Source organism: Phyllostomus hastatus, unplaced genomic scaffold (genome assembly GCF_019186645.2).
Source record: "Phyllostomus hastatus isolate PE091 unplaced genomic scaffold, TTU_PhHast_1.1 phas_contig_210, whole genome shotgun sequence".
Taxonomy (NCBI): Eukaryota; Metazoa; Chordata; class Mammalia; order Chiroptera; family Phyllostomidae; genus Phyllostomus; species Phyllostomus hastatus.
The window spans coordinates 6,056,601-6,078,259 of record NW_025333737.1 but is presented as its reverse complement, the minus strand read 5'-3'; the positions used below and the strand labels follow the sequence as shown (position 1 = coordinate 6,078,259).

The following is a 21,659-nucleotide window of genomic DNA, read 5'->3' as shown; positions in this document are numbered from 1 at the left end:
CCGGGCTCCAGAGGCGGTGAGGACTCGCGGCGCCAGCCCCGCCCCGCCCTTGGGGCGGTCCCCTCCCGCACAGCTCGCCGCCCGCTCAGCGCTGCCACTCCAGCAGCAGCAGCAGCAGCAGAACCTGGTTCTGTAAGAGAGCTCGGGCCGGTGGGGAAACGCCAGGGCGGGGCGGGGCCCGGAACCGACCCCTCCCGCAGCCCCGCCCAGACACGTGCTGCCTTTGTTCCCGCCGCGGCGCCCGCAGCTGCGGGCCGCGGGGGCGCTCTCCGCCTAGTCCCCGCCACTGCGTCGCGGGGTCAACCCGGGATGAAGCTGCTACCGAGCCTTATGAGAACCCACGCATGGAGGCTGCGGCCTCGATCACCCTCCTTCCATTTAACATCCCCGTCCCCCGAAAAAGAAGCTGGGAGCTCGGGGAGGAAAGCCCAGAGAGGTGAAACCTTGGCTGAGGCCGCTTTGAGTACCACGAGCAGAGCGGACTGTCCCATCGGTTTTAGTTCCTTCCCTTCCCGGACCTCCGTTCCCCCACCCCAGGCTCACGGCCAGGTGAGTCTTAGAAATCCAGGCTAAAGAGGAGTAGGCGGTTCTGGGCTTTTCCACAAACAGCCACTGGCTATCCCACCACACCAACCTGAGGCCCCTGCCGTGTCCCCGCCCCAGAGGTGAGCCAGTACTGAGCCCATCACATATGTGACCTCGAAATTTCCACTCGCCTTCTTATCTCTTGTAGTAAAACGGAAGCAACTGCTTCTCCAACTAGGCTCTGATCCACTGATTTAAATGTTTTTCATGCCAAAAATGTATAATTTGAAGACTTGGTGCAGGTAAAAATTTTTAAGTGTCGAGTAAAATCGTGGTTCAGTTAGGAGCTGCTGCCCTCACAGACAAGAATCCAGTCTTTCATTTGTTATTCTTTTAGTTCGGTTCTGGAGATTGATTCAGATTTGACCACAAACTTGGGAAACATATCTTAATTCAAATGATCACCTATGGACCAAGGGATAAGGAAGTGGCAACGCGAAAACCAGGAGAACGTCCAGTTCCCCGACTCCCAGCCCACCCCAGCCTGTCAACCTGGGCCAGCTCTGACGACGTCCCTAAGCAGAACAGAAATCTGGTAGCATTTAGAACAATGCCACATCAGAAAGCACTAGAATTTGCTTATGTACTGCTCAGAAATCTCTCCATCAGTAGTGGCAATTGAAAGCTTTATGGTCCTTGGTGTCTATATAGTAGAAAATGCATTGCTCTGTACCCAAGGGGCTACTTCTTCCCACAGCTCTTCAGAAACATCCATAAAACCTGTTAATTTAGAAGATAAAGGCAGGCTCCTTAGCTCAATGTTCTCCCCCTGAATGTCCCTCAATCTACAAGCCCCCGCCCCCCAATGGAGGTCTATTCAACCCTTCTTTTCTATAGTCAGAAGCTCTAAGAAATTTCATTCAGGTCCTTTGGCCCAATGACTTAGTCAAAGCTGAATCCCAACCTTTTTATCTCCAGCCCCTAGTGGAAAAGCCCAGTTCTTGAGTTGGCCATTTCCACATTGCCTTGTCTATATTCTGGTGTTATGCAAAGGTTAAGTGCTTCTCATGTCCCAAGATGTGCTTAGATTTCTTTCTTTTAAAAAATTGTTTGACTTGAGAGAAACACGGATTTCTTGTTCCACTTATTTATGCATTCCTTGGTTGATTCTTATATGTGCCCTGACTGGGGACCAAACCCACAACCTTCATGTCTCATGATGATGCTCTAACCAACTAAGCTACCCAGCTAGAGCATTAAGCCTACATTACTATGGCTGTAGCCCGTCCCTTAGAACCATCGGGACCCACCCTGTTAGCTGTCCCTACAAATTTAATTCTAGATATTCCAATTCATGGTGGATAGTGCCAAGCTCCCTTTCACCCCACTCCCTTTTCCAAACCAAGGAAGCATGCATTTGTCTGGACCTCTTCCAGCCTGGCCACACTCTGGTGTCCTCTCTTGCCTTTGTCCGGCCAGCTTTTTCCCCAGCACCTTCAAGAGCTCTTGGCAAAATTACCCCAACTTCCTCACACTTGTCAAAGACAAAGTCACATTTGCAACAGAGCATGAATGGGATAGCGTCACCAACCCACTGGCTGTTGTGAGGGGAGAGGCTGCCTGGAACCCATCCACCCAAGCTGTGCTTGCGCTGCCTGTCTCAAGGCACCACACAGCTCTGCTCACTTAGCCAGCCACCCTCCCACCCGCCACCCGCAAGTTTCTATCACAGCTCCAACTGCAAGGTGAAGAAGGAAGTTCAATAATGCCAGAAATGGCCGGATCAGGGACCCAGAAGGCAGGCCCAGCTGAATGATGCAGAGCTGTTTTCTTCCAAAGAACTGCTGGGAAGATCTCCAAATCCCACCCCCATCAATCAGCCTATTTATCCTATAGCCTATCTCAAGCTGCAGGCCAGGCCAGCCTGCTTGTCATCCGCACTGCTGAGCTGGGCTGCTCCTGTATCACAGGAGTCCCTGCCCTCTGCACAGCCCCTTCCCGTACCACCGCAAGGGAGGCCAGGGACCTAGCCAACTAGCTTCCAGAAGGGGTTCCAAATAAAGTGAGGCTGAGCCCTAGCTCCTGAGCAAGTCACACTTTGTTCTTCCAGGGATCACAGAGCAGCCCCTAGTGGCCCTTCTGCGCAGCACTGATTACATAACCCTACCAGCAGCAGGGCTCGAGTCAAGGCCTCAGCCTTTGGTGCCAACATCATCAGGATCTCAATGACACAGAAGCCAGCCCTGGCACCAGGAAGACTGGTGCCAGAAAGGGTCCCGAGGTGAGTGAGCCAGGCCCAGGCCACCCTCTCAGCTGAGTCTAGACCCAGCCTATTTGAGGTCTGCAGTTTGGGAAGCCACCCTAGAGGTCTGGAGCAGCACCGTCCAAACATCTGCAGGATGAGCCAAATGCAAGCCACATGAATGTTTTCTAGTAGCCATATTAAAAAGAGAGAAACAGGTGAATTTTAATAATATATTTTATTTAACCCAATAATGCTCAAAATATTTCAACATGTAAAAATTAAGTTGGGCTACTTTACATTCTTTTTTTCATACTAAGTCTTCAAAGTCAGGCCTGGGTTTACATCTGCAGTGCATCCCAGCTCAAACCAGCCACATTTCCAGAGCTTCAACAGCCACGTGTGGTTCGTGGTCCACCCACTGGACAGAGGCAGTCTACAGGACATCATCAGACCTGCAATGGGAGCGGGTGGACGGCAGGGCTGCTGCCGCCGCCAGACTGAGCTCTTCGGAGCTGCCCTCGGCATGGGAAACCCCTTCCCTATGCTCCAGCTCTACAGATACCCTTGGAATCTTTTTTAAAAGTCCTTTATTGAAGCAAAACTTTTCCTGCAAGCAAAACTCTCCAGATACAATCCTGAAGAGAGAGAACAGCAACATTGCTCACACTGAAGTAGAGCTGGCAGCTGGAGCTCGGCCCTCCCTCCCAGTGGCCCCGGAGCCCTGCAGAAGAACCACTCATGGGGTCTGAGGGCCAGTGTGGCAGCACTGCTTCTGAAGGTTCCAAATGGAAACTCAACCACATACAACCACAATCACCTACCTCAGAAGCGCCATCCTCATCACAAAGCAGGCTCAGAGAATACTATGTGTACATGCCCAAACCCCCACTGGAAAAACATAGACACCTGAGCGCCATCTCCCACCGCAGGGCTCATCCCCAAGCCCTCCACTTTATCCCGCATCTGAAGGTCTCCCGTGAAGCGAACGAGACAGTACAGCTTCGGCCAGCCTAGAGGGCTACACACAGCTGTCTGCATGGATGGAAGCCCTCCGGCACTCAAGAAAGGACACTTTTTGAAAAAAAAAAAAAATGTTTTTATTGGAACTCATCTGAACATCAGATATACCTGGTGTTGGTTAGCAAGAACCGTTTGTACATTTGATATTGATGGTGCCAAAACCAAAACAGTGACTGGACATGATGGGGAGAGACGCTGAGAACAAAAACCTGATTTTGGAGAGGAAAATAAAAGGCAGTCAGATTCAGTGAGGATGCCAAACCCAGTACAACAAAATCCTTTTACAAAATATAAATGTATTCTGAAAACCTGGAAGGATAATCTGAGGAAGGGAAGGAAAGACAAAGGAGGCCAGCAGGAAGGGAGAGGGCGAGAGGGCAGAGCGACAAGAGGAGGAGGCAACAGAGCTGAGCACGAAGCCCTGCTATTTATCCGAAACAAAAAGCATGCTGCCACCCAGTGCTCCCCCTCCCATCCCTCAAATTCTAAGAGGTAAATCTCCCTGGGAAGGGGACATGAGGTTGCTCAAAAACCCAACTTAAAAAAAAACAAACAAAAAAAAACACACCCCACAGTCTCATTTCCAATACTCACTGTTTAAAAAGGGAACAAACCCATCTGCCAGCAGGGGAGAGGAGGACTGGGACAGGGAGAGAAGCTAATGGATGTCAGACAGCCTGGCTTCCCCACAGGGGGGAGGAGGAAGGGAGAGAGACCTGTGATGGTCTCCTGGGAGAAAGAGGGGGAAGAGAGAAAGAGCAGAGGAGAGGGGCAATTAAAACACTGACGTCTAATCTAGTTTACTGTTAAAAAGAGCCACATGCACAGCAGGCCCCCGGAGGGCCCACGCCGCTCCCCGTGTGGCCGTGGCGGACACCAGCTCCTGGCCTTGTCCCCATCGCTCCACGGGTCGGCGTGGAGCTGCTGCTGTGGCGGCTGCTGGGGCGGCGGCAGCAGGACTTCGGCCAGTCTGCTGGGGCCGTTGTTGGAGGAAAGTTGGGTGGACAGGCCGTATGACAGGGGAAAGAACACCGAAACGCCTCATTTCAAATAAAAAAAGAAACTAGCAGTCTATACACAGTTGTTTTGGTTCAGTACAAACAGAATAAAAAGTCGTTGCTTCGATGGTTAGGCAAACACCCAATTCTGAAGAGGAGGAGAGGCGGCGCCCAGCAGGTGGATCCGGAGCCCCAGAGGCTGGCGGGGCGCCCGGCTGGCGGCCCTCTCCCAGGAGGCAGAGAGCACAGCTTTAGGTAGTGTAAGCCTTTTTCCTTTTATTTAGAATAACCTTTTTTTTTTCTTTTTCTTTTTTTTTAAGCAATGTCCCCACTCCCAAGTTGGGCCAGTAAAGATTACATGAAAACTGGCACACCTATTGGCTGGAATACAGATGCACCAAATGAGGATTTAAAAACTTTCCGAGCGAAAAGTAGAACAAAAAGAAAAACAAATCTCCTAGCATTTTCCCCAAAGGTTTCACTCTCCCGCCACACACACTCTCCAAAGGACCGCTAGAGATCCAACTCTGTAAGAGAAGACAGAGCAGCGTCAATCGGGGAAGCTGAGCGGCCACCAGGCGGCTTTCAGTCCCGACAGGCCGAAGCCAGTGCCGCCCGGCCCAGTCCAGGAGCCAGCACTCACCTATGTCAGTTTCTTGGCTTTGTTGTAGAGAGAATCCACTACTTTACTCATGTTCTGAATTGTTTCCAGAGCAGCTTCATAAGTCTTATCTACTGGGGGTTCATCGAAAATAATCAAGACACCCTCCCCCTGGTCCAAGATCCCTGCAGGAAACACAAGAACAACCCATGTAAAAGGAGGGATTAGACACAAGAGCATTTTGAGAATCACCCACTCCCTAGTTGCCTCATTTCTCCAGAAAGGAGAGGAAACAGAACGCATCTCGCTGTTCCGTTTGTACGAGTTTATTCGGCACTCTCATCCCAGGGTACGAGAGGCAAGGATCCCAGGAAACCGCCAGGTGAAACGAAGAGTACATCTCCCGAGATAAACAAGAACATGACGCCTCTTCAACCACTTTATCAGCACCACCAGCCCCCTTGCCTATGTGACTGTTACTCACCATGAAATTTCTTGTCAAGAATCATCTGTGATAATTTCCTTTCCACATCGGCCTAAAATCAAAGGACTTGATTAAAGGGACCAGTACCCGCTAGTCAGACATCACACCGACATGAGAGCCTTGTGTAAAAGGGTCTTAGGGCAGAGGGACTACAACAAAACAGCAACAATGCAACTCCAGCTCCGCGCCCAGGGTGCTCATTCCCCACTGAGAAGCTTGGGAGCTCTCCAAAGCCCACTGAGTATAAACGCCAGCGCCTCCACACACCCCTTCTCCCGCCACCCCCAAGACAAGCTCAGGGACTCCTTACCTTGGAGAGTTTGATGAGGCTAGATATGTGTTCGATCTAAAAGGAAAGAGACATCAACACTGAAAGTTTTATCTTTGCCTCTAATATGGGGGTGGGGGTGGAGACTGCTGTATCTAAAAACCCTGCTGAGTGTCTCCAGAGGGCCAGAATCTCTCTGGCCATGCTTAGGTCTCTGGTGCTCTACCCATCTGCCTTCATCACTACAGAGAGTAAGCACACTCCCATCCCACACACCCAGAAAAAAAAACACTGACCACACGGGTGGTGACCACGAAAGCAAGGAGGAGGCTGCGCTGAATACAAGCAGGGGCAATCTCAGCCGCCCCTCCCCTAGCATCCCTCTCCCTGACCCTTGTTCCCTGTCAAGAATCCCAAACTCCTGGCAGCCCCTTGCCCACCAGCACCTCCTACTGTAGATGGGTGTGGGCTGCAGGGAGGGTGCCTGGCCTGAAACTCCCTCCCCTCCGGAGAAGAGCTGGAGTCCCCAAGAGGGCTCTTACCTGTACCCGGGAAAAAGGCTCAATGACTCGGATCAGGTTCTGCTCCAGTAAATTGTCATACAGCTTGGCCAAGTGCGTGCTGATGATTGGGTCATCCCGGAGCTCAGCCCGGTAATCTGTCAGGGCCTGCGGAGAGAGCCGGCAGCAGAGATTGGCACAGAGAGCCATGCACTTGAGAGCCATGCTACTCCTAGTTCCCTAAGTAGTCCGCTGGCCCCTTTAACTGCATGATCGACTGCAGTTCTGGGGAGCTGGGAGAGCAGGGGTTGCTGAACAGCCATGACGGAAGGCAGAAGAAAAGGAACATCAAGAACTAAAAGACGAAGCCACCCAGTGCACCATCTTTCTGTCCAAAAGCTTCATGCTGACAGCTCAAACCAGGCAAGCCCTGAGAGAGGCTCAGTCTGTCAGCCAAACTCACTACACACACAGTTCTCTTCATGTATTCCATGGAACAAACAGAGTCTCCATGGGGGGAAAATTCTCTGGTTAAATAATAAGAAACACTGAATTCCACAGAGAGCTCTTGGAGTTTTACAAGGAACATCAGCCAGCACAGTGCAGCTCTGCAGTTAGCACCTTTCTAATAAAACACTAGTTCAGCTCTAGACCTTTTCCCAAGGAACCCCTAACAGAAGTGTTCCATCAAACACCCTACACTTTGGGATAGAATGATCTAGACTGTTTATTCATGTATGTGATTGATTTACCTTTAGTAATGGTCTCAGTAGCCCAGCTCATGTTGGCTGTGCTCTAAAGTGTTAAAGGAAGCAAAGAAATCATGCGAAGTAAAGTGAAATTGGCAAGAAACCTTCAGGAAGATGATGAATCTTAGGCACAGTCTCCATCCACAATCAGATTTTCTTTCGGGATCTAAGCTTGTTTTTACTAAGTTGACCATTATAGTCAGACAAGAAGACAGATGTTCAGAAAAGAGTATGTCAGCCTCACCCTACTGCTTAGACAAGCTTTTCTCCCTTTTCAAGCCTTCCTAAATACTGAGTAAAAGGCTCAGGAGGCAGAGCAAGCCTAGGCTGTCATCCTGAGAAAGGGCCTTTTGGCCTGCACTTGGAATGTACACACCAAGACTTCTTTTGTCCACAGAGGAGAAGTGGACCTGGCATTTCTGGGGCCAAAGGAATAGCCAGGACCACGCCATATGGAACAGGGCACCAGGCCTGGAATTAAACCCTGACACATACGAGCGGTGTGACTTCAGGAATCCTCTTCAAATCCCAGACCCCTGAACCATTAAATGAAGATAATAGGTTTGTCGTGAAGAATGACAGTGAAAAAAGGGTGACAAACAGAACTTTTAAGACCGAAAGATCACTGTATCCAAGCACTTTCGTACAATGGAATTTGTGTTTAACTATCTCTTGGTTCTGATACTGCATAATATCAAGATATAACCAGTCAAGAAAACTGGGTGAATGGTATATGGGATAATTCTGTACTATGTTTGCAACTTCTTGTAAAACCATAATTAGTTAAAAACAGGCTTTTTAAAAAGTATTTAAATGCCCCTCTCCTCCACCCATTCCCTACCAACCCAATACCATGCTTACCTTTTCAAAATCTGCCAGTGATCTGTTCTTGCTAGCCTGGGCCACACATTTTAATGCTTCTGTCTATGAATGAGAAAAACAGTGAAAGTGATCTCATCTGCACACCCGTACCCACCCCAAACAGGTCTCATAAGCAGGATGCTATGTCCCAACAACTGGCTGCAAGAAGAGCCTGCCCCACAGCTGTTCTTCGGAGGCGTGGGAAGAAAAGCCACAAGAATACCACAGTGGCCCTAGCCAGGTGGCTCAGGTGGTTGGCTAGAGCTTTGTCTCAACACACCAAGGTGGCAGGATTAAGCTCCGGTCAGGGTACATACAAAAATCAAAGACTGAGTACATAAGTGGAACAACAAATCAATGTTTCTCTCTTTCTTTCAAATCAATAAATTAAAAACAAATTTTTTTAAGGAATACCACTGTGTGCCAACCAGTTTCCCTGTGAAATCTGAAATGAATTAAAAATACTAGGAATTAAACAGCTTCCTCAAAAAATAGACCCCAGAAGAGCATTCTCCACAGATGACAAAAATGACCAAAGAACTGTGATTTCCTTCCCCCTCCTCAGACTTGATCATACCTGTGCTTTAGCAGCACCTGTTCTGCCAGGTTTGTTACAGAGCACAGACTGAGGTCTACTTTCATTAGGGTTGAGGCATCAAAACCCTACATATTAACCCTGCATGTTAAAACCCCAGAATGATTATACAATTAATGGTTGAGGGCACCTTCTAACCTAGTTATAAAAGGCATTTGACCAAGCTATCAAGTCTCCTCCAGTCAACAAGAAACCTACAACACTAATCGTTTTAGAACAGTCTGACTCCTGCTTAAAAGGTGTCATCAAGGTACACAGCACCAGCCCTGACTGGTGTGGCTCAGCAGGTTAGGCCTTTTCCTCAAAGCTGAAAGGTCACCAGTTCCATTCCCAATCAGAGCACATGCCTGGGTTGTGGGCCAGGTCCCCCAGTGGAGGACAAGAGGCAGCCAATTGATGTTTCTCCTGCACATTAATGTTTCTCTCCCTCTCCCTCCCATCCCCTCTCTCTAAAAATAAATAAATACAATTTTTTTAAAGGTACAAAGGACCAAAAGGTGCTCCTCTTACACCAGCCTAAGCACTTAAATAAAGATGGTATGTCTTATACAGCAGACTCTAAAAAGAATGCAAAGTGTAGTTTCTCCCCAGCATTTGTTCTATAGACAGGACAAAGTTATGAGAAAAGTATGAACTTAGAACCAAGATAATCCAAGTTCAAAGTCTGGCTCCACCTCTACCAGTTACCTGACCTTGTCCTGGACACTTAACCTCTCTTAGCCCATCTCCTCAACTCTCCTTCTAGATAGGGTAGTGAGTCTCCCACTTTAGCAATACCCAGTGTTCTTTTGGTCAAAACTAGAAGCTGCTCTGAAACTTTTTCTGATATAATGCCTAATGCCTATCAGGACCACTTGTGGAAAAGGAAGAAATCATCTTATGGCCATTCCTCTAAAGATACAGTAAGAAAGCCCTGGCTAGTGCAGTTCAGTGAATTGAGTACTGGCTTGCACACTGAAAGGTTGCTGGTTCGATTCCCAGTCAGGGCACATGCCTGGGTTGCAGGCCAGGTTCCAGTTGGGGGCCTGTGAGAGGCAACTGATTGCTGTTTCTCTCCCTTTCTTTCTCCCTCCCTTCCCCCTACTCCAAAAACAAATAAATAAAATCTTAAAAAAGAATATAGTAAGACAGCCAATGTGTCCACTGTTTAGAGACAACTGCATTTGAATCTACAAAGATTACTTTTACTTTTGTAGTAATATTTAAGCGAAGTACAAAGAAAGGATGCTGTAAACATCTGAGACATCATCTTTACATGGGTCACACTCATAGCTACTCAGGTACAAAAGGTACCACAAAAGGGCCCCCAAACATTGAAAGCCTCTTCTTGCACCACATCTGAAACTCAAGGCATGAGTGGAAGAGTGGGTACTGACATAAGAAGCACTCAAGTGAGTCATCGAAACGTCGTTTCTGCATCAAGAGATCTGATCTCCATAAAGCATATTTGCACCAGACCTTAATCAGGCTTCAACCCAGAGAAACCAAGATTTCATATTCTGTGTATTTCCAATTTGCAAACAAGGATCCTGATAGATAAATTTCCTGGTCAGAGCAAAATGCAAGCTAGCTCAATGCGAATGCTAAAATTCAGCTCTATAAGGCACTCAAAAACCACCTGATGTCCATAAGAGCACCAAACACTTTTAGGACAAGAATTTAATAGTAAACACACTGAATGGGCTTAAGAGAAAGAAGGTGGGGAATAAAAATGCAGAATGGAGACCTAAAGAGCACTGGCTTCAGCAAGCATCACGTCTGACTGCACGCTGGCCTCAGAGTGAGCAGAGATGGGAACTGTGGTCCCGGCATTCCCTACCTGCCGCCCTGCATAGCGAAGTGCAAGCTTCCCGCTCACCAGAGCCTGGACATCTTCTGGGCTAGGAAAAAAAAAACAAACAAACTTGGTCAATTGCTCCAGAACAGTATGCTTATAAGTTTAGGTGAATTTCTTTTTCTCAGAAGTCCAATGAGAATCAGCCCCCACTCCTAAACCCATATACCCATCCCACTGCAGAAACCAGGATTTCTATACTCTAGGACAAAGCTCAGCACTGAGGAGTAGAAAAACTCCCAACATAAAAAGAAAGCCACACTAACCCTACCAAAAGCAGTTGAACCAACAGGCAGAATGATAAGTCTAAGTCAAACTCCAATATAATATCCAAAAAGAATCCCAGTGAATATCTCATTTATTCCCCCAAAAATACAGATAAATTCTGTATTTGTTTTTATAAAAGGATCTGTCGTACTTGTTGTTTCCCCCTTTTTTAAAACCTCTCCCTTAACCCACCCCCACTCTGCATTGGCCCAGTCAGCTGGTACTGGTCTATAAGCTATTTTCTGGCCCTTGGTCCTAAGCTCAGCAACCCTCTGGACAGGATAATTGAAGGATGAGGAGAACCCTCCACGAGGGGCTGGGAAGCATACTTATAAAATCTGTCTCCTCAATTCTGAAAGGCTAGCAAGTAAAAGTGATCCAGATCACCCTCCACCTTCCCACTCTTCAATCAGCCCAGGAGGCAGCTGCTGTGGCTCCTGTGACTAGCCAACCTCCCTGCCCAAGCCATCTCTGACAGAGCAGAAAACTTAGCTGAAGAATCTGAATTCTCATATCCCCAAGTAACAGGCACCTACGTGTTGAGCATGATTTTGCACAGCAACATGTACTTCAGAGATGTGATGGCCTTGGGGCTATCAATGGAGTCATAACCCTCAAATGCCTCATAGAAATATGAGTACGCAGTTTTCCAGTCCTTCTCCTCTGCTGCATGGATAATGCCTGCGTATTGAAAAATAAGGAGTAAGAACCACAGGAAACAAGAGAACCATACAAGATTATGGCTGGGAAGGGCCTCAGAAATCTATCCCAACCCCATCTACTTATTCATGAGATCAGAAAAGGATAAAGGACCTGCCCCAAGTCACTGCCAGCTAGTGTCAAAGCTGGGATTAGAACCCAGGTGTTTAGCCTCCCAATTCAATGTCATCTTGCCAATATAAATTCTGAAGGAGTTATGACTCGACTCAAAGATCCTAAAAACTGCATTTTGTAACATCTTTCCCCATGCTTCTCACCCTCACTGCAGTCCTATCTTGTGGAGCCACTAGAAAAGGACAGGTTTACCCTCCATCACATCACTGTCACAGGTCAGGTAGTTGACCCCAACATCCCTGCACTACCTGAATGACCTGTTTTAATAATATTAACCATTTCATTAAGATAGCTTTTCTAAGCTTGACATTTTTATGTGTAAGCAGCTTTCATGGGAGAAAAAAATCCAACCTCTTATATTCTCATTTCGGATATTTGCCATTTATAGATGTGCTTCTGCCTAGATACAATCAGTACAGATTTCACATAATGCCAAATCCATAAACTTAAATGCACACAGTACAATGGCTGGTGTGGCTCAATGGATTAAGCACTGGCCTGTGAACCAAAACATTACCGGTTCAATTCCCAGTCAGGGCACATGCCTGGGCTGCAGGCCAGATACCTAGTTGGGGCGTATGAGAGGCGATGGGTTGATGTATCTCTCACACATCGATGTTTCTCTCCCTCTCTTTCTCTTTTCCCTCCCCTCTAAAAGTAAATAAATAAAATCTTTTAATAAGTAAATAATTGCACATTGAACTTTTTAGAAGTTGGGATGCTTCCAATGAGCCTAACTTTGATTGAACCTGCTATTATTTCCAACCTATGCTATGACTTGAGATAATGTGAAAATTAGTTCTCTCTAGCTTGGGAACATCTAAGGCAAGCCCTAAGATCTATTTACCAGTTTTAACTCTTCCTCTGCCCCTTAAAAGGTTATATTCCTCAGCCCCATATATTTATTTACCATGGGGCTTCCCAACATTTTTCACATCAAGGTACATGTAGAAAGTATTCAGCACACTAGAGTAAAAAGATATAACCGCCTACACGTGACTTCAAGAGAGCAATGCTTCAGCACACTCCTAACCTACCTGTCACAAGCCTGTGTGTCTCGCACACCAAGTTGGAACTTCTAACTTAGAGTTAGTGAGTGGTTAAGTAACACACCCCAGCGCTTTGATCCTACCAAAAGACCTCCCACTCTGACACTGAAGGAATCAGATCCTCCTTCTACCATTCTTAAATACAGAGCCTGGAGAAAACCCGCCCTTCTCTGCAGCAAAGGAGAGCTCCCTAAAGAATACCCAACCAACAACCCTGCTATACTAGATGAGACAAATCTCCACTTTCCCATACTTCCCAGTCCAGAGCTAGAGGAGAATAGACCAGACCCAAACTAAGAAAGTTAGGGGGGAAAAAAGTAAAATAAGCCCCTGCCCCAAGATGGGTACATTGTTTTCCCCAACACACTAGTAAATAAGGGCCACACTGTGACTATGAGCATCATGGTTGATGAGGTTTATTGTCTAAAAAGACTGTCACTCATTCAACACAAATATTAACAAGAGCCTACCATGCCAAGCACTGATATAGCTACAATAGAGGAAATAAATATGAATGAGGCCCTGAAGGAAATCATAGTCTCATAGTGGGAAAGATGGTCACCAAAACAGAAACAAGATCAGTATCATAAACATGTCCAAAGAGATACACCTTGAAAAGTCTGAGAGCAAGGCACTGAAGAGGGTTTACAGAAAAACATCTGAGCTAGGTCTGGAAAGATGCATAAGAGTTTGCCAAGGGGGCAAGATGAACAGGGGAATTTTGAAGCACAGATGACAAAATACATAAAGGCTCAGAAGCAAGAACACATGAAATCATCTGATGACTAGAAATAAAAACCAGGGATGGGAATCAAAAGGAAAAAATGCCTTCCTTTTGAATGTCATGTTAAAGTATAATTTAGCCTGGGGGTTACAAGGAACCATTGGAGAATTTTAAACAAAGAAGTTACATGATCAGCCCTGACTGGTGTAGTTCAGTAGGCTGGGTACCCTCCCACAGACCAAAAGGTTGCTGGTTCGATTCCTGGTCAGGGCACAAGCCTGGGCTGCATGCCAGGTCCTGGTCGGGGGTGTACGAGAGGCAACCAATCGATGTTTGTCTTGCACATTGATATTTCTCCCCCTTTACCCCTTCCTTCCCCTCTCTCTAAAAAATAAATCCTTTAAAAAAATAACATAAAATCTCATAAAAATAAAATGATACCATTAACTAAAATAGGAGACGCACGAAAAAAAAACGGCTAAGGGGATAGAGGTTAGACAATTCTGGTTTTTAGTATGCTGAGACTGAGATGCCTATGGGATATTTAGGTGTGTGTGTCCATCGTGCAGCTGAACATCTGGATCTGGAATTTAAAAGAGGACGTTCTGGATATTTACAGGAGACCATTATTAGTTTTATGTGGCAACTAAAGCCATGGAGAGTGTGGGATTAGACAAGTAACAAGGAGAACAAGAAGAGAAAAGAACTAAGGGAAAAACGCTGAGGAACAAAGTCAGAAGGAAGAGGAAAGAGCAGAGTGTGACCAAGGCTAACTAATCATCAAGGGAAGAAACAAGAGAGACAGCAATGTCAAAGAAGCCTACAGCAGTGTTTAAAAAAAGCCTAGAATATTCAACAGGGTCCAAATCCTACATCCCTGCCCCACCCAGTCAAAGGTTATAAGGGAGTTACTGGCTTCTTTCAAGGAGTCAACAGACAAGAAAGGATGCTCTCAACTTTCTCAAGAATCTTGACAGAAAAGAAGATTGCAATTTAAAAAGGGGAAAGGCTGTGCTTTTTCAGCTTGGGTGGTTCGGAAACTGAGAGGACGGTCCAAGTGGAGAAACAGACCACAGACAGACTGGAACAAAAGGAGAGGTGGAAGGATTGCTCTTGATAAGGGGTAAAAATGGATAGTGATACAAATTCTGGAGGGGAGGGGGAGAGGGTTTACCTAAAAATGGCTTTATTTCCTCTGAGAATTCAGATGCAAGTTCATCTCTTGACCATGAAGGAAGGGCATAATAAAAGAGCAGGGGGTTAAAGAAAGGTCAACACTAAGTACTGTGATTAAAGCTTCACATCCATCATATCATTTACTCCCCACCACAATCCTAGGAAGAGGTACAACCTATAGATAACTTAGGTAACTCGCCCAAAGATAAATTAACTAGAATTTGGCAGAACCAAAATTTCAACCTGGGAAAGTCTAGAGCTACTTGCTCTTGACCTCTCAATGACAAAACATGCCACTTGATATAATACCCAAGAGGCAAGTAGGGCAGACATGGAAATTAAGGCTACAGAGGTAAGAGCTTTTAAACCAGTCTTCTGCCTTCAACCCCAGCGCTCCTTCAATAATGATAATAAATTATAACTATTGGGTTACCCAAAAAGTCTGTTTTTTTTTTTTTCATAAGACAGCTCAGTAAGTGCTTAGTTGTCTTGTAACTTTATCTGAAACAATTTTGTTAGACTGTATTGTAACAGCTGTGATATCAGTGTGCATTTAAAAAAACTTATCAAACTGGTGAATTTCTGTGTAGCCATTTGGAAGAAAATAAGCAACATTTTTGGAATATTACGCTTTATTATTTCAAGAAAGGAAAAAATGCAAATGAAACAAAAAAGATTTGTGTAGTGCATGGAGAAGGTGCTGTGACTGACCAAATATGTCAACAGTGGTTTGCAAGTTTTGTGCTAGAGATTTCTTGCTGGATAGTGCTCCATGGTCAGGTACACCACTGAAATTGAGAGCAATCAAATCAAGACATTAATTAAGAACAATTAACATTATTACCATGCAGGAGATAGCCAATATATTCAAAATACATAAATAAATAAAATTATTGGTGAAAATTAAAAATGTATCTTTTATTTTACAGAAAAAAACATAAGAACTTTTTGGCCAACCCAAAAAATAAAAACCACTGACTACAAGAAAAAGTATTCTACTACCCATGGTCTCCAAGCCCCAACATTCACATACTCTACCAGGAAGCTATCCACAACACTCGACTGAAACTGGGGAGGGGGATATCTTTTCTTAGCCCTGACCTGAGGCCATTTGGAAGAGTCTAACATACTTTACAAAGATCTCAAAGTGACATCAGATGTAGGTTGGTCCACGTTGGAAAGAGCTGCTACCATCCTCAGCAGCAACAAAGACAGAAATTAGGCAGCTTTTTAAACCTTTAAGTAAGATCTCTCTAGGGTCTCGGCTCTCAAAATCAGATTGCCTGCTCAATCATGAATAAGCATGTTGTTAATATACGTTCGGAAATTCATAGAAAGTTAATAGAACGGGGCAGCTAATTAGAGAAATAGCCTTCTAACTGGTTTCTTTGAAGAAGCCCAAGCCAAATCAGCCAATTTTATTCCCCGACCCCCCCAGCCTTCCACCTGTGAAATAAGATGAGCTTTAAGAAAACAACCCATGAGTAGCTACAGACATTACCTGACTGCATATCCAAGGTGGCCTGCAATTTAGGGGGGCAGTAGATGGCATTTGCTGTGGTTCGAGCAGAGGTTAAGGCAGCTCGGGCTTTCGGCAAGTTGCTCAGGGCATGGTATGTTTTGCTTTCTAAGAGCTGTACTTCCACCAAAAGGGCTTTGTCATCCATCTTTTTCAACTCCCTCAACAGCTGAGAACCTGAAAAAGAAAAAAATACATGCCCCATTTCTTAGCCATAATCTTTTTATTTCCAACTATAAGAGAAAATTTATTTAGAAAGTTACAGAGGCAAAAGAAGGGCCCTTGGAGCTAAGAAGAGAGAAAGGTGAAGGTAACACACCTTGAGGGAGAGGAGAGGAGAGGAGAGGAGAGGGAGAGAAAAGGCAAGAGGGAAAGTGTGGTCTCAGAAGGGAGATTGTGCCTCCTGGCCAAAATCTTGATACCTTAGTCCCATAACACAGGGGTGTCCAACTCATTTTCACCACGGCCCACATCACTCTTGTGGTTGCCAGGGCTGAATGTAATTTTAGGACTGTGTAAGTGTAACTACTCCTTAAGTAGAGGCAAGGAGCTCAGCACTGCCACCAGGTAGAAATAAGGTGCCAGGCCAGATAAAACAAGGTGGAGGGCAGGATTCGGCCCGCAGGTCTTGTGTTTGCCACCTGTGCCATAACATCTTCCTTTCCCACCCTCAAAAGAACACTTAGGACCCTGGCCAGTGTGGCTCAGTGAACTGAGCACCAGCCTGCAAACCAAAGGGTCACAGGTTCCATTCCCAGTCAGGGTACATGTCTGAGTTGCAGGCCAGGTCCCCATAGAGAGTGCATGAGAGGCAACCCCACATTGATGTTTCTCTCAATCTCTTTATCCCTCCCTCTTCCCTCTGTCTAAAAATAAATAAACAAAAAATCTTAACAAAAAAATTAATCTGCCTTACAATCCAACGATTCCACTTCTGGGACTATACCTGCAGAAACCCAAAACACTGACTCAAAAGAATATATGCACTCCTATGTCCATTGCAGCATTATTTACAATCACCAAGATTTGGAAGCAGCCCCAGTGTCCATCAGTAGATAGTGGATAAAAAAAAAAGCTGTGGTACATTTCTACAATGGAATACTACTCAGCAATTAAAAAAAAAAAAAAAAGGATATCTTACCCTTTGTGACAGCATGAATGGACCTAGAAAGTACTATGCTAAGTGAAGTAAGCCAGTCATAGAAAGACAAATACCATATGATTTCACTTATAGGTGCAATCTAATAGGAAGGAAGGAAAGGAAGGGAAGGGAGGAAGGGAGGGAGGGAGGAAGGGAGGGAAGAAAGACTCATAGAGACAGAGAATAGAATGACAACTCTGGGGGAAGGGGAGACCTGGGTGAAAATGTGAAGGGATTAAGGAGGGGAAAAAAAGCAGCAAGCTTCACAGACACAGACAACAGTATGGTGATTGCCAGAGAAAAAGTGATAAGGGATGGGGGGGTGGAAGAGGGTAATGGTAGAATAAATGGTGATGGAAGGATACTTGACTTGGGGTGGCGAACACACAGTACATCTGAAACCTATTATTATTTCACTAACCAGTGTCACCCCATTAGACTTTTTAAAAATAAAATAAAATAAAATTTTTTAAAGATTTTATTTATTTATTTTTAGAGAGGGAAGGGAGGGAGATGAGAGAGAGAGAGAGAGAGAGAGAGAGAGAGAGAGAGAGGGAGGGAGGGAGGGAGGGAGGGAGGGAGGGAGGGAGGGAGGGAGAGAGAGAGAGAGAGGGAGGGAGAAACATCAATGTGCAGTTGCTGGGGGTTCTGGCCTGCAACCCAGGAATGTACCCTGGCTGGGAATCGAACCTGGGACACTTTGGTTCCCAGCCCGCACTCAATCCACTGAGCTACGCCAGCCAGGGCGAAAATAAAATAAAATTTTTAATGTTTTAAATTAAAAAAATAAACTGTTCTAGTTAATTTCCTAGAACTCCCAAATGACATTTTTCCATGACAGATTCAGTAAATATAAGCCATCTTCAATCCTTCTTAGTAGAAAGAATATAAATTATTAATAGGTAAACTAATAAAAGTGGTCAGGTTCAAAACTACATTCATGTAGCCAGCTAAGATGCCTTATTAATTTCTACCAGCTTACTTACCCAAATGCAATGCCTCCTGGTATCTCTTCGTATCAAAGTACAAAGACACCAGTCTTGCCTAGGGAAGAGAAAAGGTATGACTGATGGAAAGGAGAGTAAAAGCCAAAGACAGAAATCAAAGACTGAGAGCCACCGAACTGTTACTGTTAAATATCAAGTCCTGATAACAACATCAAATTCAGTCTAAAAAAATTACCTAACTCATGGTACCTCCTATTATGGGCAGTGACTGTTAACTTTGACGGTGTTTCTGCTTACTCATCTAAGTTAGCAGATATGTCTCCAAACTTCAACCAGTGCAACTGTCATGACTGAGAATACTAACAATAAGCTTTGGGTGCCTGGATAATACACAGTTGCAGAAAATACTTTTAATCCGATGGTGTTACTTACACCCATAATCTGTCTAATGTCTAGATACCTGAAATCAGTACTAATGTAGGTACATACCTCCAAAGCCTGGCGTAAGAAAGTTCTTTTCTCTGATTTGGCCCATTCGATGCACTCTAAACACAACTCAACCTGCAACAGAGAAAAGAGAGTACACTCAATATTATGTTCTCACATTATTCCCACAAACCTTGTTTTGGAGAACGGCTTTAATCCCCTCCTTAATACTACCCATGTTGCTCTATTTAATACCTGATCCACAGTGTCCCGGTGTGTAACTTATATTAAGACCCAGCTAGGCTTTTCACACACAAATTATCTTTGTGTTTACATTGTGTTCCTCTGGAAAAGAGCCTCATTGTTGAAATTCCTTTTTTTTTGTTATTGCTGTTTTTAATATATTTTATTGATTATTCTATTACAGTTGTCCCAATATTTCCTCTGTCCCCCTCTGCCCAGTACCCCTTCCCTCTAGAAATCCCCTCCCCGGTTCATGTCCATGAGTCACACATACTAAGTTCTTTGGCTTCTGCATTTCCTATACTGTTCTTAACAACCCCCTGTCTATTTGTACCTTCCTATTATGCTTCTCAATCCCTGCATCTTTTCCCCCATTCTTTCCGTTCCCCCTCCCAGCTGATAACCCTCCATGTGATCTCGTATCCTCCATATATGATCTCCATATCTATGATTCTTGTCCTGTTCTGCTTTTTGCTTAGTTTGTTTTTAGATTCAGTTGTTGACAGTTGTGAATTTCCATTTTAATGTTCATAATTTTGACCTTCTTTTTCTTATATAGTTCCCTTTAACATTTCATATAACAATGGCTTGGTGACAATGACGCCCTTTAGTTTTACCTTGTCCCTTCTGGACTACAAAGTTTCCTTTAAGAAGTCAGCTAACAGTCTTAGGGCATTCCTTTGTAGGTAACTCTCTGCTTTTCTCTTGCTGTTTTTAAGATTCTCTCTTTATCTTTAACCTTTAGTATTTTTTAAAGATTTTATTTATTTATTAACAGAGGGAAAGGGAGGGAGAAAGAGGAGAGAAACATCAATGCATGGTTACCTCTCACATGCTCCCTACTGAGGACCTGGCCTGCAACCCATGCATGTGCCCTGACTAGGAATTGAACCTGCTATCCTTTGGTTTGCAGGCCAGCACTCAGTCCATTAAGCCACACCAGTCGGGGCTAACCTTTAGCATTTTAAATATGATGTGTCTTGGTGTGGTCCTCTTTGGGTCCAACTCGTTTGGGACTCTTTGTGCTTCCTGGACTTGTATGTCCATTTCCTTCACTAAATTAGGGAAGTTTTCCTTCATTATTCCAAATAAGTTTTCAATTTCTTGTTCCTTCTCTTCTCCTTCTGGCACTCCTATGATTCAAATGTTGGTAAGTTTAGAGATGTCCCAGAGGCTCCATATTCTACTCATTTCTTAATTCTTTTTTCTTGCTGTTCTGACTGAATACTTTTTTTCTTCCTATGTCCCAAATCATTCATTTGAATCTTGGCTTCATACTCTCCACTGCTGGTTCCCTGTGGATTTTTCTTTATTTCACTTAGTGCAACCTTCATTTCTACCTGGGTCTTTCTTTATACTCTTACAGTACCCCATGATTTCTTTGGGCATCCTGATCATCAGTGTTTTCAACTTTGCATCTAATAGGTTACTTATCTCCACTTCATTTAGTTCTTTTCCTGGAGTTTTGTCCTATTATTTAATTTGGGGCATATTTCCTTGTCTCCTCAGGTTGGCAGCCTCCCTATATTTGTTTTAGTGTATCGGGTAGAGCTGTTTTGGCCCCATTTTATAAGTGTGGCCTACTGTAGAAAAGACATCTGTAAACTGTGTGGGGCAGAGCCTTAAGTAGTCGCCAGGGCAAGGTAACCTTTTCACCATTTTGTGGCTCTGTGTGAGGGAGGGCTCAGAGAAGGGACAATGCTGCTGTTTGGCCTTTGGAAGCTGTCTCCTCAGCATTTGCTCCCTTGCCAGTCACTTCATTTCCTCCCCTTCTCCCTATATGCCACTGGTGCCCTCCCAGCTGTTGCCCTGGTGCTGAATCCCAGACAGGGTGGACCTGTATGAGTCCTAAGTCCATTGAGGGCCCTTTAAGAGAAGTCTCTTGAATATCCCACAGTTTCCTCTGCTGCCCCAACCCCCACTGGTTTGGGTAGCCAGAAGTTAGGGGGACTTATCTTCCTGGCACTGGGACCCTGGACTGGGTAGTCTGGCTGGGGGCTGGGATAGCTAACTCCCAGAGGTATCCCTCTCAATTTTTATCCACCATATGTAAATGTTGGATTACTCGTTTCGCTGCCTCTCTGCTCCTCTGTGCCTCCACCTCTGCCCCTCCTACCCACCTGGATGAATGTGACTCCTTGAAATCCATGTTTGTCAGACTTCCACACAGCTATATTTTCTGACAAATCTGCGTGTTATTTGATCTGTAGTTTATTTGTCATTTTTACTATAGTTGTATATGGAGGCAAAGCGTGTTTACCTACACCTCTAACTTGGCTGGAAGTCAAGATTCCTCTTCTACTTTTCCCAGGAGAGAACCCGAATTTCAAATATATGCAGCCCTGAAATGTAGATCTCTACGATGGCTGAGAAATTTTTAAAGCAGAAATTTCTCCCTAAATAGTAAATAGTAACAGTAATGTGTTAATGTGAATACACTGGTAATAAAGAAGTTCTCAGCCTAAGCACAAATGCCTGTTACTAACAGTTGCTTGTAAGACTCGAAAGGCCCAGATGGCTCTTCCCTTTCAGATTCTAAGTGCAACTAACAAATTCATCAACCCAATACTGCAAATTTAGCTTGTATTAAAGGCAGTAAATAGAAATTAGAATTAACCTAACACTTAGAGTTTAAATAAAGTTTAAACTTTAT

The 21,659-nt window shown here is 45.0% G+C and overlaps 1 protein-coding gene across 1 annotated transcript in view; it reads right to left on the bottom strand.

Moving 5' to 3' along the window:
* Nucleotides 1-4,010: 4,010 nt before the first annotated feature.
* Nucleotides 4,011-21,659, bottom strand: part of PSMD11 (proteasome 26S subunit, non-ATPase 11) — a 33,879-nt gene continuing 16,230 nt past the window's right edge. The window contains exons 4-14 of the mRNA XM_045837190.1: nt 18,827-18,898; nt 18,377-18,434; nt 16,232-16,426; nt 11,484-11,628; nt 10,666-10,726; nt 8,252-8,314; nt 6,684-6,809; nt 6,184-6,219; nt 5,874-5,925; nt 5,432-5,574; nt 4,011-5,315 (exon numbers count right to left, since the gene is read on the bottom strand). Coding sequence (XP_045693146.1) covers nt 5,432-5,574; nt 5,874-5,925; nt 6,184-6,219; nt 6,684-6,809; nt 8,252-8,314; nt 10,666-10,726; nt 11,484-11,628; nt 16,232-16,426; nt 18,377-18,434; nt 18,827-18,898 — 951 coding nt within the window. The 3' untranslated portion in view covers nt 4,011-5,315. The remainder of the gene's footprint in view (nt 5,316-5,431; nt 5,575-5,873; nt 5,926-6,183; nt 6,220-6,683; nt 6,810-8,251; nt 8,315-10,665; nt 10,727-11,483; nt 11,629-16,231; nt 16,427-18,376; nt 18,435-18,826; nt 18,899-21,659) is intronic.